Source organism: Marmota flaviventris, chromosome 12, assembly GCF_047511675.1.
Source record: "Marmota flaviventris isolate mMarFla1 chromosome 12, mMarFla1.hap1, whole genome shotgun sequence".
Lineage (NCBI taxonomy): Eukaryota > Metazoa > Chordata > Mammalia > Rodentia > Sciuridae > Marmota > Marmota flaviventris.
The window spans coordinates 53,516,515-53,541,369 of record NC_092509.1 but is presented as its reverse complement, the minus strand read 5'-3'; the positions used below and the strand labels follow the sequence as shown (position 1 = coordinate 53,541,369).

Here is a 24,855-nt window from a genome sequence, read left to right as displayed (position 1 = left end):
ATTTTGCATCTCACTTATCAAATATGGCAATTGGTATAATTAACATTCTGTACTAGTTCTGCAAATTGTTTTAAAGTTACTACCAAATTGCATGTCAAAATATTGTTTTTATGAACATATCCATTAAGCTTAAGGTACTGCTCATTAAAAATTCGATGGTCAGATGATAAGGAGAACTCTCAACATCTTCAGGAAGCTTTAAGATATTTTTAACTAGTTACTACAGGAGACTAAAAAGTGGCTCCCCATCATCTTTTTTTAAGCTTGTAGCTGCTCAAGAAATTATTACATGGAGGCCTAATGTACATTTCCTTTCATGTGAAATGTTTGGCTGGTTAAAATAAAATGTGAGTTGCATGAATTAGATAGTTTCTTCAATTAAAAAATATAGGATTCTTAATTATATTTTTGCTTTATGATAAAATCTGTGGATTCCCATCCAAAGTCAAAATTTATACATGATGCATTTTAAATCTATTCCATTTCTATAGACTTTTAACCTTATAGGCCAAAATAAAAATGCATTTAATTTTGACAATAGTAATGTAAAATTACTATTTTCATGTTTACCTTTAGGATTGAAAGTTATGGACAATTAGAAAGTTCAGGATTTACGAAACCTGTCAAGTCAGCGCCTGGGCTTGCATGCAATTTAGGGCTCTCTATTGACAATTCCAAGGTAGTGCTATCTGCACCTGTGTTTTCAATTCCCCAGGTCAACCAACATTGTTTCTCACCCTGACAAATACCCACGAAGTAGAAAACCCAAGATCCCAAGAAGTAGGACCAGTTGTTTTAAGGGTATATGATTTAAATACATTTTTTTAAATTAAAACTTTGAGAATTAAAACCTGAGACCTTTCAAATTCTCCCAGAAACAAACAAAAAAAGATGTATATAGCTAACCTTGAACAATTGAATGCCTGCTAATTCAATTGCCAAGAATTCCACTCATTAGCCAAGCAGTCTTCCAAATTAAGACATCCGGTCTCCTTCAATTTTCCACTTAAATCAGAACAGATTTGATCAATCAACTTAAGATAAAATTACACATGAAAAGTGACTTACATTGTGCGTGGATTAGTAGTTGTAATGGTGTATCATGAAAAGTGTATGCTGCCACTTGAAGTTTCATGGATTTGTAGTTTCTAGGGAATAACCTCAACATTCTTGATCTGGATTATAGAAAATGGGTCGTATTTTTTTGTAATGTGCATTCATATTAAATGGCTAGAACACTTACACACATCCATTTGGCCACCTAAGGCATTCTAATAATTTCATAAACTCTGAACTGATATTAAAGATGCCATGTACTATACATACTTAGAACCTACATGATCGTAATACAAAACCACACACAGGAAATTCTCAGTTCATATAATTTATTGCAGTTAGCACACAGTTTAAAAATTCACCAACACACCAATAGTACAAAACTAAACAGCATTATAAGTTATTCCCCCCTCAGGAAAATAAAACATACTATGATTGTCAAAGCTAGATGTCAGTCTAAGTTTTAGAACAAAGGAAGAATGTGAAACTAAGAAAAGGAAAAAGCAATCACTCACGATGACCACAAAAAGAAAATCCAAAAGAAAGTCCGTTTTCTCACAGACATTGATTGTCTTCTCTAAATTAATAAAAATTATTTTAACATAAACTGTATTTAAAAAAACTAGAAACTCTTCAAGTAACTAAAGATAATGCTCCAAGGCCATTTTCACAGCTTTTTTTTGTTTGTTTGTTTGCTTTAAATGCCATTACAGCCAAATTAACACACATTTGACCAAATATTTCCAAAACAGTCCAGCAACACACAATGGAGTTTTCCATTCAGTATCTTAAGCACAAAAATAGGCTATGTTTACAGTAGTTAAGGCGATCAAATTTTAAACAAAAGCAATAAAAAAAAAAAAAAAAAGGGAAAAACAGCAAACGTTTTCCATGCTACTCCCATAGACCTTATTTGTAAGTGCAAGACAGGAAAACAAACACTGTGCAAAATGCTTTTGCCCTGTGTGCTGGTCATTAAAACCACACGTTGGGCTGCAGCCTCTGCTGCCGATACACATAGTCTACTAACCCCCTTCCCCATGTCAATCAAGGCAGTCCAGTCCTTTCAGCCTGGGGCTTTTTCAGTCCATAGAATCTTTTCATGAGTTTGGGGGGGGGGGGGTGAGAAGGGAGGGAGGGAGGGTAAGGAAGAAGGGGAGAAAAAGAAAAGAGGAGCAAAAAAACAGAGAAAATGACCTATTGTCAATTTGTGCAGTAGTTATTCTAAAAATGCTCAACTGGGTAAATGTGTACACCTAAACTTTGAGCTGGTATGGGTTTTGTGCAATTAGAAGTTTGTTATAAATGCACACTGCACATGCAAATCTTTAAGCCGTTTGTAAACATTTATATGTTCCTTGTTATGTAGCAAAGTTATCAATTTGCAGCTTAAGTTTTTATTCAGCTTAACAGTTCAACTTAAAGACAGTGGGAAAGTCAATTTAAATTATATAAAATAAAAAAAAAAACAGTGCATTTACGTTCTTCATAACACCAGTTTTTTTTCCAAATGGTGCTATTTTTCTAAGGAAATTAAATAATTTTAAACTCACTCGTTAAAGTTATACAATGCAAACAAAGACAAAAAATATATTGAACTCATGCATTTCTGTAGCGTTAATATTTACTTTTCAAGACTCAACTAAGAGCATCAACACAACCTGTCAAGTTCTTTGACATCCCCCCCCAGCCCATGTAATCAATTACAGTATACAAGAACAGTAATTCACATTTTTAAACACACAGTTCAACACTGCTGAAGCTGCAATATCCTTTTTCATCCCAAGCAAACCTTCACAAAGACAGTATCCCAGTGATCCCAGTGTACTTGCAGAATTTCTCTCATTGGGAACCGTCAGAAAACCAGAAGTTGCCACAGAAAGTTTTAAGTCAACTGCTTGTTTAAAAATAGATAATCCAGCATTTCAGAAATTTTCCATTTGGGTCTAAAAGCATTCAGGTTTCCAACAGCCAGAAAAGATTCATGCAATTTGAGACATAGAGGCTAATAAAACTGGAGGGAATTTCTCTTTACTTTAAAAAACAAAAACAAAACAAAACAAAACAAATGTGGGGCACAAAAAGAGCTCAAAAGACAACACTGTGTTGACAAAATTAAGCCGTATGAAAGCATTTTTGTGATAGGACGATTTGTTTAGAAGTTTCTTATTGGCTTACTTTGTCTACCCCTCAAAGGAAAGACACCTCTCTATTCTCAGACTTGCTCTAAAAAGTTTCTTTTATCAGAATGCTAAATTAGTGAGATTCTCATGCTATTATTCTAAAGTGCAAAAACAAGTTAAGATCCCAACTTTTTAGTTCCAGGAAACAAGACTGCTTTTAGACCGTACCACAACTATATAGAGATCTATGTATATATATGTATATATATATATTATTTATATATATATATATATAAAATTATTTCCAAAGTTCTTGAGAGCTATCTTCTAAGGTCCAGTCTCTGACAGTAGGCAAGCTCAGTGCTTCGCTTTTGACCGACAAGGAGTTCACCAACTCACAGTGGAACTTGCGAATGTGTCTGTACAGGTCTCCAGACTGCGTGAACCTGCGCTCACACCACTTGCAGGCATGCGGCTTCTCGCGGGTGTGCACCACAGCATGGCGGCTCAGGTTGTGCGAGTACTGGAAGCTCTTGCCGCACTGGGTGCATGTGTAGGGCTTCTCCCCCGAATGAGTCCTCTCGTGGCGCTTGAGGGTGTACATGCACGAGAAAGTCTTCCCACACAGAGAGCACGTGGGCACATTGACATCGGCGGCGGGCTTGCTGCGGATGCCGTCCTGCTCACGAAAGTGAGTGCTCAGGTGGATCTGCAGAATGTGGGGGCTGGGGAAGACTTTGTTGCACAGGGGGCACATGAAGATCTGGCCCGCAGGGCTCAGGATGTTGGAGACATAAGGGAGCAGACTGCTCTCCATGCCCCCTTCCACCTGGACACGCTCACTCTCTGGGGTCATCATTTCATCATCGCTGGCTTTGTCCTCCCGATCCAGTTCCCTCAAGACCGAGTCCTCCCTCAGAGGAGCCAGATGGGCCGGCTCATACTGTACCCTGTTATTAGTGCTCACACTTTCTTTCACAGTGCTATGTTCCATGTCATAGTCATTAGTGCCAACATCACTCTCATCACAGGAAGCCTCTTTCTCCACCTTCACCTGCACCAGGTTGCTTCTCAGCACGTCCTGTGAAGAGAAATAAGAGCTGTTCAGATTTTCAACTCCTGAAAGGCTGGACTTGACAGACAGGTCCAGCACACAGTCAACATCTGCCGAATCCCTCACGGAGGTGACAGACCTCTGGGACAAAGACTCTGTTGAGCTGCAGGGGCTGGCTACTGTTTTTCCAGCTGCTGTGGCGTGTGGCTCTGCCTCTCCGCCAGCCTGAGGGATGCCTGCTGAGTCTGAGGGCAATCGCATCCACATGTTCCCAGGCTCAGCCGCCAAGTCCCTTTTGCTGGGCAGGATGTTCAATTTTTCATCTTCTCCTTCATCTTCATCACTGGGCAAGTCGCCTGCCATGTGGCTGCTGCCATCAGAGAGGCTCTCAACTTTGTCTGAACAACTTGAAGCATCTTCTTCCTTTTTGGTGCTGTCTGCCTCAGTGGTAGCTTTCTCTTTCAGCTTCTTTTTACAGACTTTGACAATGTCATACATGTGGAGATAACTGGCAGCTGCTAGCACGTCTTCAATGGGCAAGTCTTTGAACTGGAGTTTCCCTTCATACATGAATTCAAGCAGGAGAGCGAAAGCCGGGGCTGTAACAATGTCGCTGTTCAGATGAACAATGTCTCTTTTGTCCAGCTGGTCCTTGTAAAAGAGGTGGAAATACATGCTGCATGAAGCCAGTACAGCTCGGTGGGCTCGGAACTGGGCATCTCCCACCAGAACAGTGCAGTCACAAAGAAAACCCTGGTGTCTCTGCTCGCTCAGACACTGCAGCAAATGTCTACTATGGTCTGGAAACTCCATACTGTCTTCATAACCTGGGAAAAGAGGAATTTCTCATTAGAGCATGGTCAGGAACAACTTTTCAGCACTCTTAGTCCCCACCAAAAAAAAAAAAAAAAAAAAATTCTGCCTTGGCCGCCGAAGTACATGTCCCTGAATTTTAATCAGGCTTATGACCCAGAGACTACCAGATCACACACACAAGACCAAAATGCCAGAAGAAAAGCGTACACTTTCCGAACTTCCTTACCCTAGCCAAACGGCCTCTGATGCATCTCCACCTTCCCTGAACTTTGGTCAAGTTTTAAAAGCCTTCATTTAACCACAGCCTCTTAACTGGAAACAAGAATTTAGATCTCTTTCAAAAGAAACTTGACTAACTGTCTCATCAAAGTATGTCCCACAAAATCTACATGGTAACTTTAATTTCAAAGGGGAATAACTCACATAATAAACAAAGGAAAGTCCCAGATATATTCAGGAAGATTTAAGAAAACTTGTTCAACCATTCTTTTTACTGTATACTTTCGATACCTGACTGTACTTACAAGGCAGTTTGAATACACACATTTGGCTGAATCAAGAAAAAAAAAATGAAATTGCATAATTAGTCCAGAAATTAGCAAACAACTTACTTTTAAAGTCAGAGTGTTACAACAACAAAAGCACTGTGTATAAAAACAGATGTTAATGCCTTAAGATTTGCAGGTATAGCACACATGTACGAGATCAGAAGGAACTACACCAACAGATGGAAAAGATCATCTTTACTATGAACAAATCCAAAGATTTTTTTTTTTTTAAACAAATTGAGGGGGGGAGTTCTGTTTCTTTGTAGAACCTGTGCTTCAATGCTATTAGGAATCATAGGGGTTTTATTTAAATGTGAAAATTCTCATCTAAACTTTGGTCTGCTGCAAGACAAAACAAGTTCCATATTAAAAATTAATTCAAACTTTAAAAAATAAAGGCATATCACTCAAATGAAACCCCAAAGCTTTACAGGTTTAAACTTTTTTTTTTAAATTGGTTGACAAAAAAAATTTTTTTTGGTAGCTCTGCCTCACCTTTGCTAACAGAAAATACTTTGTTTCAATATAATTTGATATATTTTGTTTTCCCACTAGCTTCTATTCACCTATGCATCTTTGGCTTTTTTTCTGGTGAGGGAGGGTGAGAGAGAGAGAAGACAGACAGAAAATGTACAAAGGGTCAAAATTCAACTGTGATGGACAAACTCTTTAAAAATAAAGAAAAATCTGACTTCCCCTTTCCTGTGACCAGACGAAGGCTCCATACCATCCATCTAAGCAAGTGCATTTTGGGAATGGATGTGGATTAATTTAATATTCACAAATTACTTTCCTCCTCCTCCTATAGTTTGCTCAAGATAGACTAAAACTTTCATCCTAACCCCAGATACATTCTGCAAGATGCCACTGCTAGAATAAACCAAGATTTACAATACAATCACTTTAAGTGCCCCACAGCTAACATCAATCCTAATCCTTGAGAGGGCTAAAAATAAAGATTGGAGGGCAGCTCACAAGGTAGCCGTGATCAAATTAGGAGGCTGAGAGGACAGAGAGGGACGAAGAAGGAAGCTTATAAACATCTGATCCAGCTGACTGTGGCCATATGGCAGCTGCTGCCCAGATAAAGAGATTAAGAATAGAGGAGTGCGATTACAGCTGTCTGGCCAATTCAGGCAGCTCAAATCTACAAGTTCTAAATTAGTCGCTAACACAAAAACTCCTGCAAATAATTATTGTTATGCTGAAATAAAAGATCTCTTAAATATATATTTGAAAGAGAAATGAGGAAACCAAACTATTCTCCTGAGGACAAAAGTTTTTTTTTTCCCCCTTCTTCTTAAAAAACCTCCGGTTTCAAAAGCACTACAGCTGTATGTTTCAGTAGTGCTGCTGAATGTTTTGAAGAATAAAGTTTCACAGTGGAATTAATTACACAACAATCTAGCTTCTTAACTAGAATAATCTTCTCATATAAGTTTGAATGATGAATTCCAGACAGTTTACTATTTCTGCCCCCCACCCCCAGCAAAAGGAATCTAAAAGAGCAGTGAACAAAAAAGCATTTTAATCCAAAGTGATCTCAAAAGCAATATTTCAAAGCCTTTCTTAACATTTAAAAACTTGAAATATTTCAGTGTATTAAAGTTATTTACTTGCTCAAGTAAAAGGGATAAAAATTAACACTAAGCAAGCATAAGACTTTCAACTCCAGTAAGATCGTTACTTAATACTCAATTTCATATATTATTCCTAAATGGGTTAGAAAAGTAATGTGATCTTTTTACAATTAAATAAACAAAACACCAAAACAGAAATATGCTCAATCTAATCTCTTGCTACTCCTACCTTTAGGACACATAAACCTGATTAAGTCCTTTCCTCTGAGTCTTGCTGGCTCCAGGTCTGTTACATCGGTGGAAAAAAAGCAGACTAAGAGAGACAGATGCAAAGTGGAGATGATGTTAGAGAGGAATGAGATACCTTCTCCACCACAGATCCGCACACACTAACTCCCTGTCTGTGTGTTAGAATAAAAGGCTGAGGGATGGCAGGCTGTCAGCTGCTCTGACATCATGTTCAGATGGAAATGCTACCTCCAGCTGTGCTCCTTTTAATGCCATATGCTACTCCTCTACACTCCTGCCACCAGCTTTTTCTTAGGAGAACTTTTCTCTTCTGTTAGTATAAACAAAATACTTCAAAGTCTTCCTTTTTTTCTAAACTTTCTAACAGAAGAAATTGAAAAACTCAGCATATGGAGTTCTACTGTATTTATGGAATAGCAACACTTCTGTCTTAAGTTGGTGGACTGGCTTACATACTGACAGCACACTCAAGCCACGGTGCTATTCAGGAAATCCAGATTCACTTTTATTCAACTCCAACGTTTAGTTTCAAAGGCAGCTTAGGGATATTTTTAAACCAACCCATTTGACATCTCCAGTCCCATTTCAACATTATTACAGCATTTTTTTTCCTGCAGAGATAATGGTATATATCTCCGAAATGTTGGCAGACTTATTAAGAACTATTACTTCAGCCTGGTTCACCTTATTATTTCATTCTTACTCAACAACTTATCTACAACTACCTTCTTAGGAAAATTTCTCACACTGCCACAGTTAATGCAAATTTCAATTCTCGGTATCAACAAAGCTGAAAGTGCACTTTCTGAAATCCTGGAAAGTATTTCAGTTCAATGAGAAAAATTAATAAACTAATGCAACCTGCTATAGTTACTTAAAATGAATGCTGCACCTACATATCTGATCTGTCTGCTCAGGAAAAGCAGAACCTTGTCTTCCCCTTGATCTCTGTCCCATAACAATCTTTTTATTTAGTTATTTTGGATCACTCTGTAATGTTCATGATCACAAGAAAACCTTTCAGGGGAGGGGGGGCGGAGAGGAACCTAAATCTCTTAAGTTGGGGAACTTTTTAGTTAGAGTTTGTGGGTCTTTTCTAGTGGCTGATGAAACTGTAATGTAACCCGGGCTGGGCTCAGCAAAGCTGGGCTGACCAGTGCCGTGCAAGGTGCTGCGACAATTATGAATGTCAAACACATCACAGACTCTTGGGAGGGTGAGGACTAGAAAAGGAACTGGGGCCTGAGGGGCGAGTGTCCCAGCCGCCCACCCCCACAGAGATAACCACATGGTTCTTCTTAGAAAACCGTGGCAAAGAGTAGCAAAACCCAACACTCTCTCTTGTCCTCCCTTTCCCAAAGTCACAAACCTAACTTTCCCTAACTTCGTGGTGAATGACATAATTATGAACGCTAAGTTCAGGAACTACTCTTTGGAGGTAAATTCCTTCCCAGCTACACAACCTACTCTCCACAAATGCCCTTGCCCCATTCCAATATATCAGGCATTAATCACCCCATTTACCCAGTGGGGTGGGGGGTGAGTGACAGTTTAATGAGCCCCAAGCACCGCAATGGACCAGCGACTCCCACTCCACAAATCAACCCCTTCACATCTCGCTACCGGAGGATCCATAGAGGGTTTGAGAGGTTGGTGTTTTGTTTTTCAAAGAGGTGGAGGCGGGGGTGCCGAGTGGGTAGTGGGGAAGAAATGCAAATCTTTACGTAGTTCTCTGTGCAAGGCACACGGGGAAAGAGGAAGGTTAAAACCACAGGGAAGGAGGTGGAAGGCGTAGAGCCGGTGCAGCAGGAAAACACCTTAAACAACAGCGGAGAAAACAGACCCGGGTCAAGGCAACAACAAAAGAAAAGTCGTAAGAAGAAGCCGAGAGGAGGAGGGTGGTTGCTACCGCTTCCCCGACGCCACCGCGCGCGAGCTCCCGGGGCCTCCCGGCAACTGCACCAGCCCGGGAGGGGCCCCCTCCCCCGCCGGACCCCTCCCCCCGGGCGCCACTGCAGCTGCACCGGTCCCCGGAGCCGCGGCCGTCCCGGGCGCCACTGCAGCTGCGGCGGCTCCCAAGCCCCCTCCCCCAGCCCGCCGCCCTCCGCACCCGAGAGGCGCCACCGCAGCTGCACCGGCCGGGAGCCCGCCCCGCGCCGCAGCTGCACCGGCCCGGGGGCGCGGCGTGGAGACGGCAAGCCCGCACCCCGCCCGACCCCGCAGCTGCAGCGGCCCCGTCCCCGAGCCCGGGCCTCCCGCAGCTGCGCCGCCCCCCGCCGCCCCAACAGCTCCAACCACACAAACTAACTCCACTCACGGGGGCACCCCCGGCCCGGCCCGCCCTCCGCCCGCACTGCCCCGCCGGCCGGGGCCGCACAGCTGCGCCCCCACCCGCCAGGGGCCAGGGGGCGGAGGGGGCGCTGGGTCAGGGGCCAGGGGCCGGCACCGGGACTCACACGGAGCGGCCCTAAGTCACCGCGTCCCCGCTGCCGCCGCGTCCTCCGCCTCCTCCTCCTCCTCCTCCTCCTCCTCCTCCCGGCCGCCGCCGCCGCCGGACTTGGTGGGCTTCCTCCTCCTCTTGCCCCCCTCCCTCCCGGCCCCCCCACCCCCCAATCCCGGCTCCGTTGCCCGCTCCCCCCGCCCCTCCCTCCCGCCCACCCCGCTGGCAGCCGGAGGAGCGCGACGGAGCGAAGAGGGCCCCACTCTCAACGGCTCCCCATGGCAGCAGCCCAGCGGCGGCCGCAGCCTGCCAGACACAGCGAGGGAGCGAGCGAGGGAGCGAACGCGAGCCGCCGGCCGGGGGGGGGGGCCACGGGGGGGCGGGGGAGGGGAGGGGGCGGGAGGACGCACCACGCACGCACGCGGCGGCGCCGGCCAGATGTTCCCCTAGCCCGCCCCTCTCCTCCCCCGCCTCCCTCCCTCCTGCGATGGGCGTCTGCGATTGACCGAAAGCCGCAGGACTGGCGCTCCCCGCCCGCCCCCAGCCCGCAGACTCTCCCAATAGGAGGACGGCTTTTCAGGAGGGCGGAGGGGGCGGTGGGCAAGAGTTGGACTGACAGGGTATTCTAGCCAATGGGAGAGGCGAGCCAGAGCTGCCGCCCGCTCGTGCCAATCACAGGCAAAGAGTATTGTGGTGGGCGGGGCTCTGGCGGGCGGGGGCCGGTAGCAAATCGGCACGGGGCGGAGTCCTCGGGCGCAGTGGCGGTGGCGGCAGCGGCGCCCCTCTGGGTGACTTGGCCGTGAGAAAGTGAAAGGAGCCCGCAGGCGGCAGCGACAGCTGCGCTGGGAGGGGCTTGTTTCCAGGCTCCGAGGCCCTGCGCACTCTGGGGGATAGGCGCAAGCTTTTCGTGTGCACCGTGGCGACCATAAATGTACTTTAAAACGCACTAGTGCTTAGCTGCTCTACTAAGTTATGCAGGTATCCTCGGGAGACAGGACACCCGGGGACACAGAAGACTGGAGTCAGTCCTCTGCCTCCTCCTGCTTGGTCCTCGCCTGGAGAGTAGTGCTAAGGAACGTTCTTGCTCTTTCTTGGGTGTCCCGCGTCCAGGTGCATCTGGTGCGCTGGGGACGCGAGCAGCTCTCAGAGGCACAGTTTCTGGGCGTCCTGCTCTTGACGTCGTTAAGTTACAGGCAGAGCAGAGCGCCTGCCCGCATTTGTCCAAGAACCTTCGTGTCCCATCTGTACTTACAATGCTACAAGTTAAGTTATTCCCAAGTGACCAAATTTTAGAGCATTACAGTAAAATTGGTACTTGTAGATGTTTCAGCCTGGTTCGTTAATTGGTATGTAACAAGCCACAACTTTTGAACTACCTAAGGAAGATATAAGATTATTGTGTCGCTTTTTGCCTTCCTTTAAATAAACTTTTTCTTGTACCTGTTCTTTGCAGTTAAACTGTGTTAATCACTGCCACAATCACGAAGAAATGTAGACATTTCTGCTCTCAAGAAATTGGAAATCTTGTTCAGATTACGAGAAAAAAAAACTTACAAGTGGGGAAAATGGTTCAAGAAAATAAAAGAGAAAACGCATAGTGAGGAAGTCAATACACTAAATATTGTCTTAATGAAATGTGTTTGTTCTTTGCTAGCTGAATCAGGACTGGCAAGCCTGTTGCTAACCAACTTGCCAGGAGACCTTTCAACTGGGCAAAATGTGCTTTCACTTTGTTCCAGGTCAAATGGGTAAAGTAAGTTGAAAGTATTGTGTTGGCAAATCAGACATGTTGAATTGCTAATGAAGTGAAAAGGGGAGAGCACGAAATTCCTGAAACTGAAATAACATTGGAATATCCTATTAGAAACACTAGTGGTGTTCTCTACTTTTTCCTTAACCTTCTGTGTCCTGGTGAATGATCATGAGATCAAGGCTAGCCTATGATAACTAGAGTTTTTTTAATTCCATGAAGTCTATTGTTGTATCCATGCTTTTGATGAATTCTAGGGCTTTCCAGTCTTTTGTTAGAAGGCCTAATTTCAGTTTGACATGTTTCAAATTAGAGAAATATATAAATGCTCTCTGAAAAAAAAAAACTGGGGCTGTTGGGGGGAGACAGATGTAAGGAGAAATACATGTTTCACCACCACATTGAAGGAGTGGGGGAGAGGAAAAAGAAATGATTGCATTCTCAAAACTATTTCTCAACGATTAAAAGTTAAAAATAAGGAAAGGGACACATCCTTGGATAAATAGACACAAAGTAATTGATAATGTTAGAATAATAAACAACAAATTCATGAGAAAATTAGAACATTCAGATTATCCACAAAAATCTTAAGACACTTGGCTCTTTGGCATCCAGAGCAACATCACAGCTCTAACAAAAGGTTTTATAGAATGAACCTACAAGTTGAATAATAGCCCCAGAGATATGCAGGCAGAGACACTGATATATCAAAAGTGGTGACCATTGTTTTTCCTTTTTCTCTTAACAGTCATTACTAGAATCCATTTTGTAAGCTAAATAGTGTGGCCAGGAAATATAGATCAAATGGATATTTAAGGAAGCCAATATGATGCCCCTCAACTGCTACAACAATCTTATTCAGTCTCCAGTTTTCTCTGTCCTCTTTTACTCCCTGACGTAATTTAAACTATCTTATAAACTTATTGTGCAAGTGATACTTTTAATCCTGTTTGGAAAATCATCAGCATGCAGATTATAAACAAAATACAACTAGTATCAGAGGTGTCATAATACAGAATGATTACTATTTTTATTCAGAATGATTACTAGTTTTATTCAGCATCCATTGGAACCTTGGAAAGTAAAAGGTCAGAATCTAAATATCCCCCTTAAGTAAGCTCCTCGAAGTAGGGCCTGTTGACCTCTATACTATTGGTTTAGCAAATTAACCATAATCCAAAGCTACTTGAATTGGTTGATGTTTGTTTTTAGAGTTAATAATCTACCTTTTTTTCACCCTTCACACAATGGGGCAAAAAAGTACAAAAGTACTGACAGTAAGTTACTGGAAAAATGTACCATTTCTTTCTTTCAGTGGGAATCTCATTCCTATATAATTCCAATTAATTCATACTTTTTTGGGAGTCCTAAAATTTAAAATGATACAAGAGAATCTAACCATTCAATGCTTAGATTTCTTGCCAGGGAGCAAGTTTTATGATTTAACTACATTCATTTTGACCAATAACAATTTAACAGTATAAAATTTTGAGAGACCAAATAAAATTTAATTTGATGAACAACTCCATAAAATAAATGCCTGACTTTTAAATGTAAACCACAAATCAAGCCTTTGAAACATATCTGTGTTTTCATTACACTTTACACATCAGATCATGTTGGAAAAGTAGTTATTTATGAAATTAATTTTTGAATATTGACTTTTTATAAACTTCACGTATAATTGAAAATTTTTCCTAAAAAATTAGAGAGGTAGAAAACAATGTAAGACCAGATACTCCGAAGTATAATGTTTATAACAAGTATAAATGTAACAAAATGTGAGTAAATGAGGTTGCCCTGTTGCCTAGGCTAGCCTTGAATCCTGTCTCAGCCTCCCAAATAGCTGGAAGTAGTTGGGAATAACCACCATGCCTAGCTCTGCTTTTTAATCTGTATGGGAAAAAATACACTAAAATAAAAAGTTTGTTCAAACTTCTTTTAAGCCTACTCGCTTTCCATACCACGCATAGCATAACATGAAATTCTGTCAACTTATTTAGATATCTTTCTCTCTCCTGGTCTAAAGGAAGAAAGAGGCACAGAAACACAGCTGTGACACTGAAAGAGTAAATGAACAAACAAGAACACAGACACTACAATAATGAAATGAACAAGAGCCTATTTCCTACAGTAAAGTATATACATAATATTGAAAAGCACGTTATATTCCATGGGTTATAAATTCTGTGGTACTCAAAGCTATTGATTAAATTCCTGAACTATGATAAGCCTTATGTTGGAGATAATTCTGCTTGATTTTTAGCCCTGAAAATAGAAATAATATCACAAATTCTTGAGGAAAGGTCCTCAAATTTTACACAGATATTAGGAACTACCCCTGTACTGAAACAGAATGAGCCTACAACAGTAATTCGAACCTGTTGAGGGTTAAGGGCGAAGAGGAGCAAAAGATAGTCTTCCCAGAACTGTTTTTCCTGTGTAGCCAGTTTTCGGTTGCTTACTGTAAATCAGTGCTTTTATAGACAGTGTAATGGCTAAAGGAGGCCAATAGTTCAGGCTTGGTTGAAGACTGACCACGTCAGTGAATTTAGAAAAATGCAAAGATGTATATCAGTAGCTGTTCAATCCACACTTTTTTTTTTCTTAGAGCTGCCCCCACCTCTGAGCCCCATAAAATGCATTGTACCTTTGGCATGTGGAAGTTAAGAAATGCATACAATGGTGCTTTTTATAGTTAGATATGTACTATCAGTATATTCATCATTCACACTCGCAGGCAACTTCTTTTTTAAAAACTATTTTATTTTTGCCACCCTGGAGATTGAACCCAGGGCCTCATAATGCTAAGCAAGTATTCTACCGCTGACCTACATCCCCTGTCCACCCCAGACAATTTTCCAGCCCCAAGCTGGTTCTCTTTTTTTGGCCACAGAAAATGCCTTCCTGTCATCGGTTCATGGAAATGCAATTAGTTAAAATGTATTTAAATGTTGGTCTACAGAAAGTAAATTTGTATAGGCAAGTCTGCCATCTTTGAAAATCACACACTACCTCTAAAAAAATAGATGTTGGAATTTACCTGTTATGTGGAAGGTCACATTAATTTGGATAATTAAAAGATTTATTAATTTCTCCTGGGGTTTTTCCTTTTTCGATTTAAATTTTTAAACATTCGACTTTTCCACATGAGTAGGTTCTATTAGAAAAAGATTTGTTAAAAAAAAGATTTAATATTAACCTATGATATTCATATTCCTCCCTTTGTATGTATCATTTTCTTTAAGGGATATTCATTATTCTAAAATTCTCTAAAATATATATTAAATAATAGTAATTTGTTTTGTTCAAAATAAAACTTCCAAATATTTAAATGCTAATATTTTTAACTATATCAAGTTGCTTCAGTTGGGTCTTATGGAAATTTGGGGTGCAAATGAACTTTAAAAAGGTGAAGTGAAGGGTTAGGGATATAACTCAATGGTAGAGCCTTTGCCTAGTATCAAGTGCAAGGACTTTGGATGGATCAATCCCTAGCACTGAAGGAGGAGAAGAAGGGAAGGAGGAGTCATATAAAGAGAATAGAGATTACACATAGATTTTGACCTGCACACTTACTAGTCGGGAGGTGCTGTGTTTCTGAGCAAACCATAGAAACATTATCTGTCTGCATTCCAAGATGTCTGTCCCTTCCTTTTATGCTTGCTTCACTCCTGAAGGCAGCAACTTCATGGTCTTGAGCTGGCAGAAAGCAAAATGATATGTCCAGAAATTATTTACTGAAAACTTGCAATACATTAGAGAAATATGGAATTGCATTATCATGGTTCTTGTAAAATTTCTTCCATGTGCTAGGTGACAACAATACATGAATAATATCATACCCTCTTACGTTTGTGACTTCATTATGTATAAATATCATTGTGTAGCCATTGGACAAAATTAACGTTTTTTCCTTCAGTGGTTAATATATTGTTAGTGCCCACTAAATGTATAGCAATCCAATTGTATTAATACAAAACTATCTTACTTAAAATCCTTAGTTATAAAAATTTCTATACACTTAACACAAAAATCTTAATACATACCAAATTCAAACTACTCACAGTAATAAGAGCAGACAGAAGGTTAAATCTCACTCCAGAAATTTACTTTGCCCTTAGAGATCACATGCAACTCAGGAAGTTACTTCCCTTACAAAGAACTAGCATTTATGCTTAAGACTAAAATGATTATTTTTAAAGTACCCATTTTACAATGCAAATGTGTATCTAAATTAAACTCGGTAAAAATAAGCATTTTAAATTGAATCTGCAGTAATGACTTTATGGGAGACAATAGGAAAAGTGGTTCTTGAATATGAACTCAGAGAAAACAGATTTCAAATTCCTTCTTAGGGACTTGAAGCTTTCTTTGTTCCCTCAGTGTATGTTAAAAGTGTTGGCACAGGCTTAACTGAGAACCCATTTCTCTGAAGTTGTTTTGTAAAACAGAGGCTTTCAGCAAGGTTATAGCAAAAAAGAAAGTTTAGATCAGGAGCAAGGAAAAAAACTGACAATGGGTCTACAAAGCCAAGCCATGGCTTAGCACTTGGAATATGGGACAGATGCAGGGAGGAGGCTCTCACAGCAACAAGAGACTGTGTAACAAAAACACATGCACAATAGGGTATTTTAGAGACAAATGATAGGCGGAGAGGAGAAATACAAGGAATTATAGCTTTATAGGGGAAAGGGAAGCTTTAAAGAGATGGGAGAAAATGAAGACAATATAGGATGATAGAGGAGAGGTAAAGAGAAGGAAATACCCCATTGGGTTTGTGGAAGCGCCTGTGATAGTGGAGATGACACATAGAAATGGTAACAGTTGTAAGGTAAATAAAGAAGACATGCTAATACACTTTCCTGCATACTGCCCATCTCTGCCACTGTTTGTCAAACCATGTCTTGCTCATTGCTTTTAAATAATGCTTTATGAAATTGCTAGCCCCAAAATAAAGAGGACTGGAAAATACTTGTGTAACTGTGGCCGCTCCTTTGGGAGTTGTCCTTGGCAGAGTTACTTTTTCTTCCCCTCCCTTTGCCCAGCATTCTAAATTCTAAAGAAAAGCCTCACCTCAATGATTAAGATGTTAACTGTGAAATAACCTTTCTTTAATTTATAAAACCTAGAACATCTGGTGACCTTCAGATAACATCAGAATGTATGATGCCTGCCTTATTCTTTAATCCTGTGCATCCACTAACACAAAGCACATAAATTGCTGAGGTTTAACTTGCAGAAAAGTAATATGTCTAAAGAAAATATGGGAACTAGCCCCAGGAGGTCAAGGTCCATGGTGATGTTATAGCCAGTAGAGAAAAGGAGACAGGTGCCTGGATGAAGGAGACCCATTCAGTAACTCAGCACCTTGCCTTTATGCCCCTTGTCCAATTGCATCTTTTCTCTTCTTACGTGCTAAGTGAGAGATCTGCCACTTGAGCTAATTCCCCAACCCATCTTTTCCTTTCTTACAAAAGGCCTTTCATTTACTAGAGTATCCCAAAATGGTGCTGTGAAAACAGCATCCCCCTCCATCTTCTTAGGGTTGGCTCTTATATGAAGCAGATTTCCTTCCCACCAGTTCTCATCTCCTGAGTATTAGCTGTCAAGCAGAGAGCAGACAGACTTGGGTCAGGCCACACTTGGTATTTAACTCTCCCCAGACATAAAGTACCACAATCAAGGGAACTGCAGATGTGTGTGCATGAACATGTGCCTGAGTTATCAGGCCTTTGGATAGGACCTGCTTGGTACAAAGTAGATTTTCTTAATATAAAGTCAGAGTAACATAGCATACTTATTAAGTAACTTTAGATTGGTCCATAGGGAAAACACAGGGCTGTGTTAACATTCATTTCATTGAGGAATGTGAACTATTTGTTAACCTAACTAATCACATTTTAGAAATGGATGTATTTCTGAACCTCTGTCATATATAGGGCCTGATACGTACTAGGCACATCAGCTTCCATGCAAAACATCTAGCCTGGCCCTTACCAGATACATAAATTAGCATTGGAAAGAAACTATATTGAACTACTTTGATAAAGTAAACCAGGAAAATTGTCATGATCTGAGATATTTTTCTAATTTTTTTTTGTGTGTGTGTGTGGTGCTGGAGATTGAACCAAGAGTCTTGCATGTGCCAAGTATGTACTTTACCATTGAACTTCACACCCCAGTCCTAGACTATTTTTTGTTTCCTGTTTTCCTTAGTAAGATATAAGCTCCCTCAGGATGGAGGCTTTTCTTATGATATGAACAGCAATATCTTTAGCACCTAGAGTGTTGCTTGGCACATGATACACACTCAAAAAATATTCATAAGGAGGGCGGAAACAAGAGAGAAGAAAAAGGAAAGGAAAAAAGAAGAGAAAGAGGGAAGAAGGGAGAGAGAGAAATAACTTATACCATTGCTTTTTCCAGAGGCTAGAGAGAACAGCAGTGCTTTACATGTTCGACCATTCCCTTCATACTTGGGACAAAGTAGGAAAGACAGCTTACTATGTAGCTTACTACAGAAAAGTGTCCTTTTACTTTCTTGGAGATACTCTGACCCCTCAGAAATATCTTTTGTGGACATGGTAGAGATTTTACTCTTGATAGTATCATAGTAATTCTTTATCATCTGTAAAGAGTATCTTATCTAGTTGGGCACTGTGACACATGCCTGTAGTCTCAGCTACCCAGGAGGCTAAGGCAAGAGGATCCCTTGTGCCCTTTAGTTAGGGACCAGCCTGGGCAACAGAGTGAGACCCCATCTCTTAAAAAAAAAAGAAAGAAAAAGAAGAAGAAGAAGAAGAGAAAGAGAAAAGAAAAGAAAGAAGAAGAAAAAGAATATTTCATCTTTTAGAGAGAAGTCAGTCCTCAAAACTTACAGACGTGTTTTTTTTTTTTTTGTTTTTGTTTTTGTTTTGTCATTATTTGGAAGAAAATGTTAAATGGGAATGGTAAGTGGTTCATCCAAAGGTCCCAAATTAAGATTCTAGTTCATCAACAATTCACTTCAAACATTTCACTTCAAACAATTCACTTCAAACATTTAGGCCATTCTAAAACTAAAACAAAACAAAAACCTGCCATGTATGGTTGTGCGCTTGTAGTTCAGCTACTTGGGGGGGGCGGGGGGGGGGCTGAAGCCAGAGAGTCAACTGAGTGCAGGAATTTGGAACCAGCCTGGGTAACAGAGCAAGACCTGGACTCTTTAAGAAAAAAGAAAACTCCATTGTTTTTAAACAATTAGAGTTTGCTGCTTTGAAAAAAACATGCAGTTGATTGAATACCCTTAAGGAAAAAGTCCATGATCTCAACTGAACCACAGAGATGAGCTAAAAATATAATGAAAGGAATTATTCCTGACTTTTCAAGTGTAGCTTCAACTAAAGACATATGCCACCGTGGATATAAATGAAGATACCTCCAAGCAAGAGATGTTTTCCCTTTCTGTAGATCCTTTTAAGACAGTAGTGTCTTAATAGTAGTAAATCTGATGCTGAGGAATCAATAAAACTATATATGGGTGCATCTTGTGACTATGAGAGATAAAAGATTATATTTTCATTTGCATGGTTTGCTGGGTTTTATTTGGCAGATATAATAACACAAGCTATGCAGAGCCCATAAAACAAAGTGAGAACAGCAGCTCATTTGGTGGCAGAATGTAATGGTTATGGCTAAAGGGCTTACATAATTCATCTCAAACCCTTATGCCTATATTTATTGTTGTTTAAATGAAAATTAAACTCATACAGCCAGAAGGAGGGATCTGGTCAGAAATTTGATTGAGATCCTTTCTTCTTACACAGATTCTAAGATGATCAGTCTGTGGTACTTAGAAACAACTATAGAAATATTCAAGAAGGAGCATACTTCACCCAAGCACATTAATGCTTCGTTCCTCCAATTTGGCTTTTTTAAACAACTCTAAAACTTGCAGAATCAGAGTGAGTAGAGAGAACTCTCTTCATTATTCTGCCTTGGAATTTCTAGCTGGACTCAGAGCAGTTATAAGCTATGGCTTAGAGATAATGTTTAGCATTCAAATGATGTTTAGCCCAAGATAATACTTGGGGGGGGGGGAGCGGTGTCTTGAGGGACAATACAAAAGAAAGGCTGAGGCATGTGATACTGGCCCAAACATTTCACATGAGTATAGTGTCTTTTAATATTTCTATTACATCATATTGCTAAAAGACATGATTTTTAATGACTCTCGTCTTATAAGACTGAAAATTTGACTTTCAATTGTGAATGTTTAAGACAATGGATTTGCTATTGGGGAAAGAATTGGGGATTTGGGGGGTTTTGTTGTTAATTGTTTTTTTGTTTTTGAAGGTGCAGAACTGAAAATGAGTTTGCTAGAGAAATCTGTACTTTTTTTTTTTTTTTTTTTGCAGTGGTGGGGATAGAACCCCAGGCCTTGCACATGCTAGTCAAGCACTCTAACACTGAGTTACATCCTGGCCATTGTACCATATTATTAAATACATATGTGGATGAGGTTAAAAAGATCAATGATTAAAATATCAATTTTGTGAAAATGAAAACTATCTGGCTTAAAACAGGAGTGTAAAATAATATGTTTTTAAAAAATAATATTATTTTACTTTTTATACATTTATTTTATTTATTTTTAGGTGGTACTGAGAATTGAACCCAGTGCCTCACACATGCTAGGCAAGCACTCTTCCACTGAGCTACAACCACAGCCCTAAAATAATATATTTTTAATATTTGAAAATCTCATATAATATTACTATGTAAATATTTTATAATGTCAATTAAAATTGCAAGCCATTCAATGAGATAGAAAATTTTAATGTTTCTGGGTTATTATAATTTTTACAACAAAATAGTCTTAAAAATAAAAACAACAGATCATTTTTTAATCATTTTTGAATGACCAACATACCCTCTCCACACAAGTTAAAGAGTTAAATAAACTGTTAACCCAGTATATTTATTATGAAAATAAATAAAAAACTTATGGCCCAAATTTTACTCAACATAAGCAAATATACAAGTGGCTATTTTTTGAAACCAGGTTATCACTTTTGATTTTAGATTCTTATGTGGATACTAAAGCGATTATCTTGAACTTTACAAATTTAAAAATTTTAAGTCATTTAAGTCATTACTATCCACATACATGAACCAATTTGGAGGGAAAGATAAATACAAAAAGGAAGTTATTTTAAGCCACTATTAAGTGCAAGTAAATAACTCATTTTCTAAATAATGAGATAATTGACAGAATTCATCTTGCTTTGGTAGTAAGCCCAAGCAGAGTGTGTGTGTGTGTGTGTAAGCATAGCTTTAATTGGATATTCTTCTAGTTTAATAAAAATCAACTAAAAGCTAAAAATCAAGGAACATTAAAAAACAAATAGAATATTATACATTTTCATTTGAGACAAAAAAGTTACTGTCATAAATATATTATAGCCTTATGTATTTACTCTTCTCAGGAAGATGTTTCTTTGCTCATGCATATTCATGTTTTAGTAAGCTGATTTTGATGGCCTTCCAGTGGCTGGGAAGATCTGACAAGTGGAAAGAAAAAGAAAGAATGGTAAGCTAACCCTGATCAAGAGAATTTCAGAAGGAAAGAGAAGAGCAAAAGAAGAGGAAAAAGAAAAAGGAGAATGGAGAGAACCAAATAAAATTAGGCAAAATTTTAGAAACAGAGCAAGTTTTCAGTTAGTTCATTTTCCCCCCAGTATGTAATTTTTTCTTCCTGTTCTGGGAATCAATCTAGGGCCATGTGTATGCAGGGCAAACACTCTTAGCACTGAGCTACACCTCTAGCCCCCATATTTGTTTTAAATTAGAAACAATGTATTCCAGTATTTTAACTTTTTAAAAAATCTTCCTTTAGCAAACTGAAAATAAGGAATCTGATACCTGGTAAACATGGATGTTCAAAATCCAAAATCTTGTTTATAAGCTAAAGGATACTATGCTGCTGTTTGGGTCTGCCATTCCACTCTGAGAAGTGTACACTTCTGAAGCAAGAAAGAACTCAGTAAGAAAACAAAGATTTCTTTTTTTTTTTTTTTTTTTTCTTATTCTTTTGAAGACATTCAAGCACAAAGAAACATCATTTTCAGAACTGCTTGTTATCTTATCAATTCGAATAGCTGTTAGTTTGGTCCGAGTGAATACCCAGATTCTATTTTTCCAAATGAGTAAAGAGAATGACTTATTTTTTTCCCTACCTCCATGCCATGTGCCTCCAAGCCTCACCTCCATTCCAAATGTTTTTCTTTATGCTTTTTACATTTGAGTTCTTAAAGCATGTTATTATTATTTTTAGGGTTGCAATCTCCAATAGTCCTTATTTTCACTCAAAATTACAATACAGGGAACTATGGCCAATGCTATGCAGATGGCCAAATAGATAATAAAGACTCAGTTCATGAATAATATCCACTCAGAAAGAGGACAAAAGCAACAGGAAAAAAGAGCCCAAATTGGACAAAATGTGCATGCTATATTTAAAAAAACACACACGCGATCATTGTCAGAGATCATTAAGGGTGCCCTGTAGTTTTAATTATATGCCAGTGGCACCAATTTGATGTGACTGTTTGCTCTTATAGTCAATAAAAAAAGTCATAACTGCCATCAAATTTAAATTTAATTTATTTTCTACACAGCCCTTTCTGTTTTCCTTGTTTTTTTTTCTTTTATAACATTAACACTTTTTTTGTTAAAAAATGTGTGAAAGATTAATTTGTAGAATGAGGGGAGCTGTGGGTGCACAGCGCAGGACAGATGGAGTGGGTGGGACATGACAGTTTTCGTCTGTGGCATCATTTTGTTGTTGCTATTGCAAGGCAGCGAAATAAAGCTACTGCTCCCACGATCATTTTTTGGGGGGCTTCTCAGAGAAGGTGTGTTACTTTTCCCTCATGCTGTCCACTGCTACTTGGGGATGCAGCCCCATTTTATATAGCCAGCCTGTCAGTCAGCCAGAGAGCACTTTAATTTCAATATTGCATTAGCATAGAATTCCACCCGACTTTGCTATAAAACAGAATGAAACGTAATTTATCTTGGAATGCTGACTATGCTGAAATGAATTAATGATTTGTCTTCTCTGACATCCCATATCATAAACCCAAACGCATGAAGGTCTAGATGCAAAAAAAAAAAAAAGGATTATTATTAATTTTTTTAAAAAGGTGGGGCACAAGCTGAAAATTCTACTCACATTGAAGAGGATTTTTAAAAAATTGTCAAAAATGAAGATGTGCAAGTTTCAATTTTTGCCTTGGAACAACCCTAATTTACACATAAGTATTGTAGGAGTTTGCTATTGTAAAGGTTCGTATTGAAGAATAAAGCAATTATCACAGAAAATCACTGTCATATGGCACACACAGACATTCTGAGAAAAAGTAGAACTTTGAGAAGGAGGAAAAGGGGAATTCAGGACAGCATGTGGGAGGGAAGATGGGAGTTCTTTTTATGCACAAAGAGATCCATTAACAATATCTTTATCAGTTTCCTTCTTCCTCGTTAGTTAACTGAACCAACTTGCAGCACCCAAAATATGCGAACGTGATTGCAAATAAATGACTTGGGGTGGTAAGCAGGAAATGAGTGAGTGCATATGAAAATGGTTGGTGGTTAATTCATGGCAAGACAAGATTTGCATGAAGAAAAATCTCCCCAACACCTTTGCCTCAAGCGAGTCCTTCTGTCATTGTTGAGGCAAGGCAATTTCACAGAAGAATGTTAGCAGCCCAGGAGCTGAACACCCGGGTTCTTAATCCTTCTGCAGTCCCAGGACTGCTTCAGCCTGTGTTCCTGTGGATAAGGGGTTTGGTATTTAAGTTATTGTATATTATTTTGTTATTTTTCTAACTAGACAGCAGGCTTTCTCAGGAAGGGATTATCTCTGAGCAAAACACACAGTGTAAGACTGCAGTCTACAAATGTACCTGGTTACATCCCAGCACTATAGGTATTCTGTATATGATAAGGGACCACAGGAAGGCAACATGCCCTAATGGTTAAAAGCATGCACTTTGGGGACAGACCAACTGCATTTGACATCAGGTTGCCCCTAGCTACCTAACAGTAATCAAGTTACCAACATACCCAAGCCTTAGTTTCAACTTCTGTAAAAACAGGCATGACAGTTATAGCATGCACCTTCATTATAGGGTTAGTAGTTATAAAGCATTTAGATAGTGCCTGGCAGGCAGTTAATTAGCCCTCATTTTATATAAGGTAATTTTGTGATATTCCTAACACCTGATCCCCAAGGGCACTCTACTCCTCAAATTTTTAGTATGAAATATATCTTCTGTTTGATTAGGGGTAGAGTGGGCAAATATAGTGTTGGAATGTAAATGGGTGGGTGGTGAATGAGGAAGAAGGATAAATATAACTTAAAAAGCAAATAAGACTGTATTACATGGGGATGTCACTAATGTGGAAAATAGGGGGGAATCTGAATATATGTAAATATATATATTATGCATGCATAAAATAGAGTACATAGAGAGGAACCTTGATAGTATATATCTAATTCAGAGTGTTATGTATTTTATATTTATTCTAACAGAATTTCTCCATAATTCTGTATATTAGTAGGCATTACAGAAATGGAAAATATAATACATTCTTGCACTTCACACCAATACACACAGACATATACAGACTCAGAATAGAGAATAACTATCTACAAATCAATATAAGGAACACAGTACCAGCCCTGCTTATATGGAAACAATTGCAAAATCTGTTATTTACACTCATATATGCATGTAATTATTACTAGGCATGTTGATGAACAAAATGTAAAGTGTCCTTATTCTTTTTTTGCTCTCTGAGGCTGTTACATCTATCCTAAAACACTGGAGAACAGTTAATTCACTGATCACAAAGGAGTTATGATGGGCTAAGACTAGGGTGAAAATGGTAAGCTATGTGCTTTACATCTTCTTTTTTTGACAGCACTGGGGATGGAACCCAGAGCTTCACATATGCTAGGTAAGTGCTCTTCCACTGAGCTCTACCCCCAGCCCACATCTTTTTAATATAAATAAGAAAATATATGTACGTATACAGGTGAATGTCTAAAATTGCATTTGGTATAAGCTGATTTTTCCTTTACATTAAGAAGTTTGCACTTATTAAACTAGAGTAAATTTTTCTAGTCATCTAGTCCAATGGCAGTTTCTTTCTTCAATAAAGCTGAACTTACACCAAGTACATGACTGC

General features: G+C 39.5%; 1 protein-coding gene across 3 annotated transcripts; it reads right to left on the bottom strand.

Moving 5' to 3' along the window:
• Nucleotides 1–1,368: 1,368 nt before the first annotated feature.
• Nucleotides 1,369–9,950, bottom strand: Zbtb18 (zinc finger and BTB domain containing 18). 3 transcript variants are annotated; one of them, XM_027928588.2, is made up of 3 exons: nt 7,407–9,411; nt 4,373–5,060; nt 4,173–4,260 (listed from the first exon to the last, which is right to left on the bottom strand). In XM_027928588.2, the coding sequence occupies exons 1-3, from the start codon at nt 7,417–7,419 to the stop codon at nt 4,251–4,253; spliced, it is 711 nt and encodes a 236-aa protein (XP_027784389.1). In that variant the 5' UTR covers nt 7,420–9,411; the 3' UTR covers nt 4,173–4,250. The 3 variants fall into 3 exon arrangements, with proteins under 3 accessions (XP_027784388.1, XP_027784387.1, XP_027784389.1); XM_027928587.2 differs by lacking the exon at nt 7,407–9,411 and adding an exon at nt 9,883–9,950 and having other exon boundaries at nt 1,369–5,060; XM_027928586.3 differs by having other exon boundaries at nt 1,369–5,060; nt 7,407–9,408.
• Nucleotides 9,951–24,855: the final 14,905 nt, after the last annotated feature.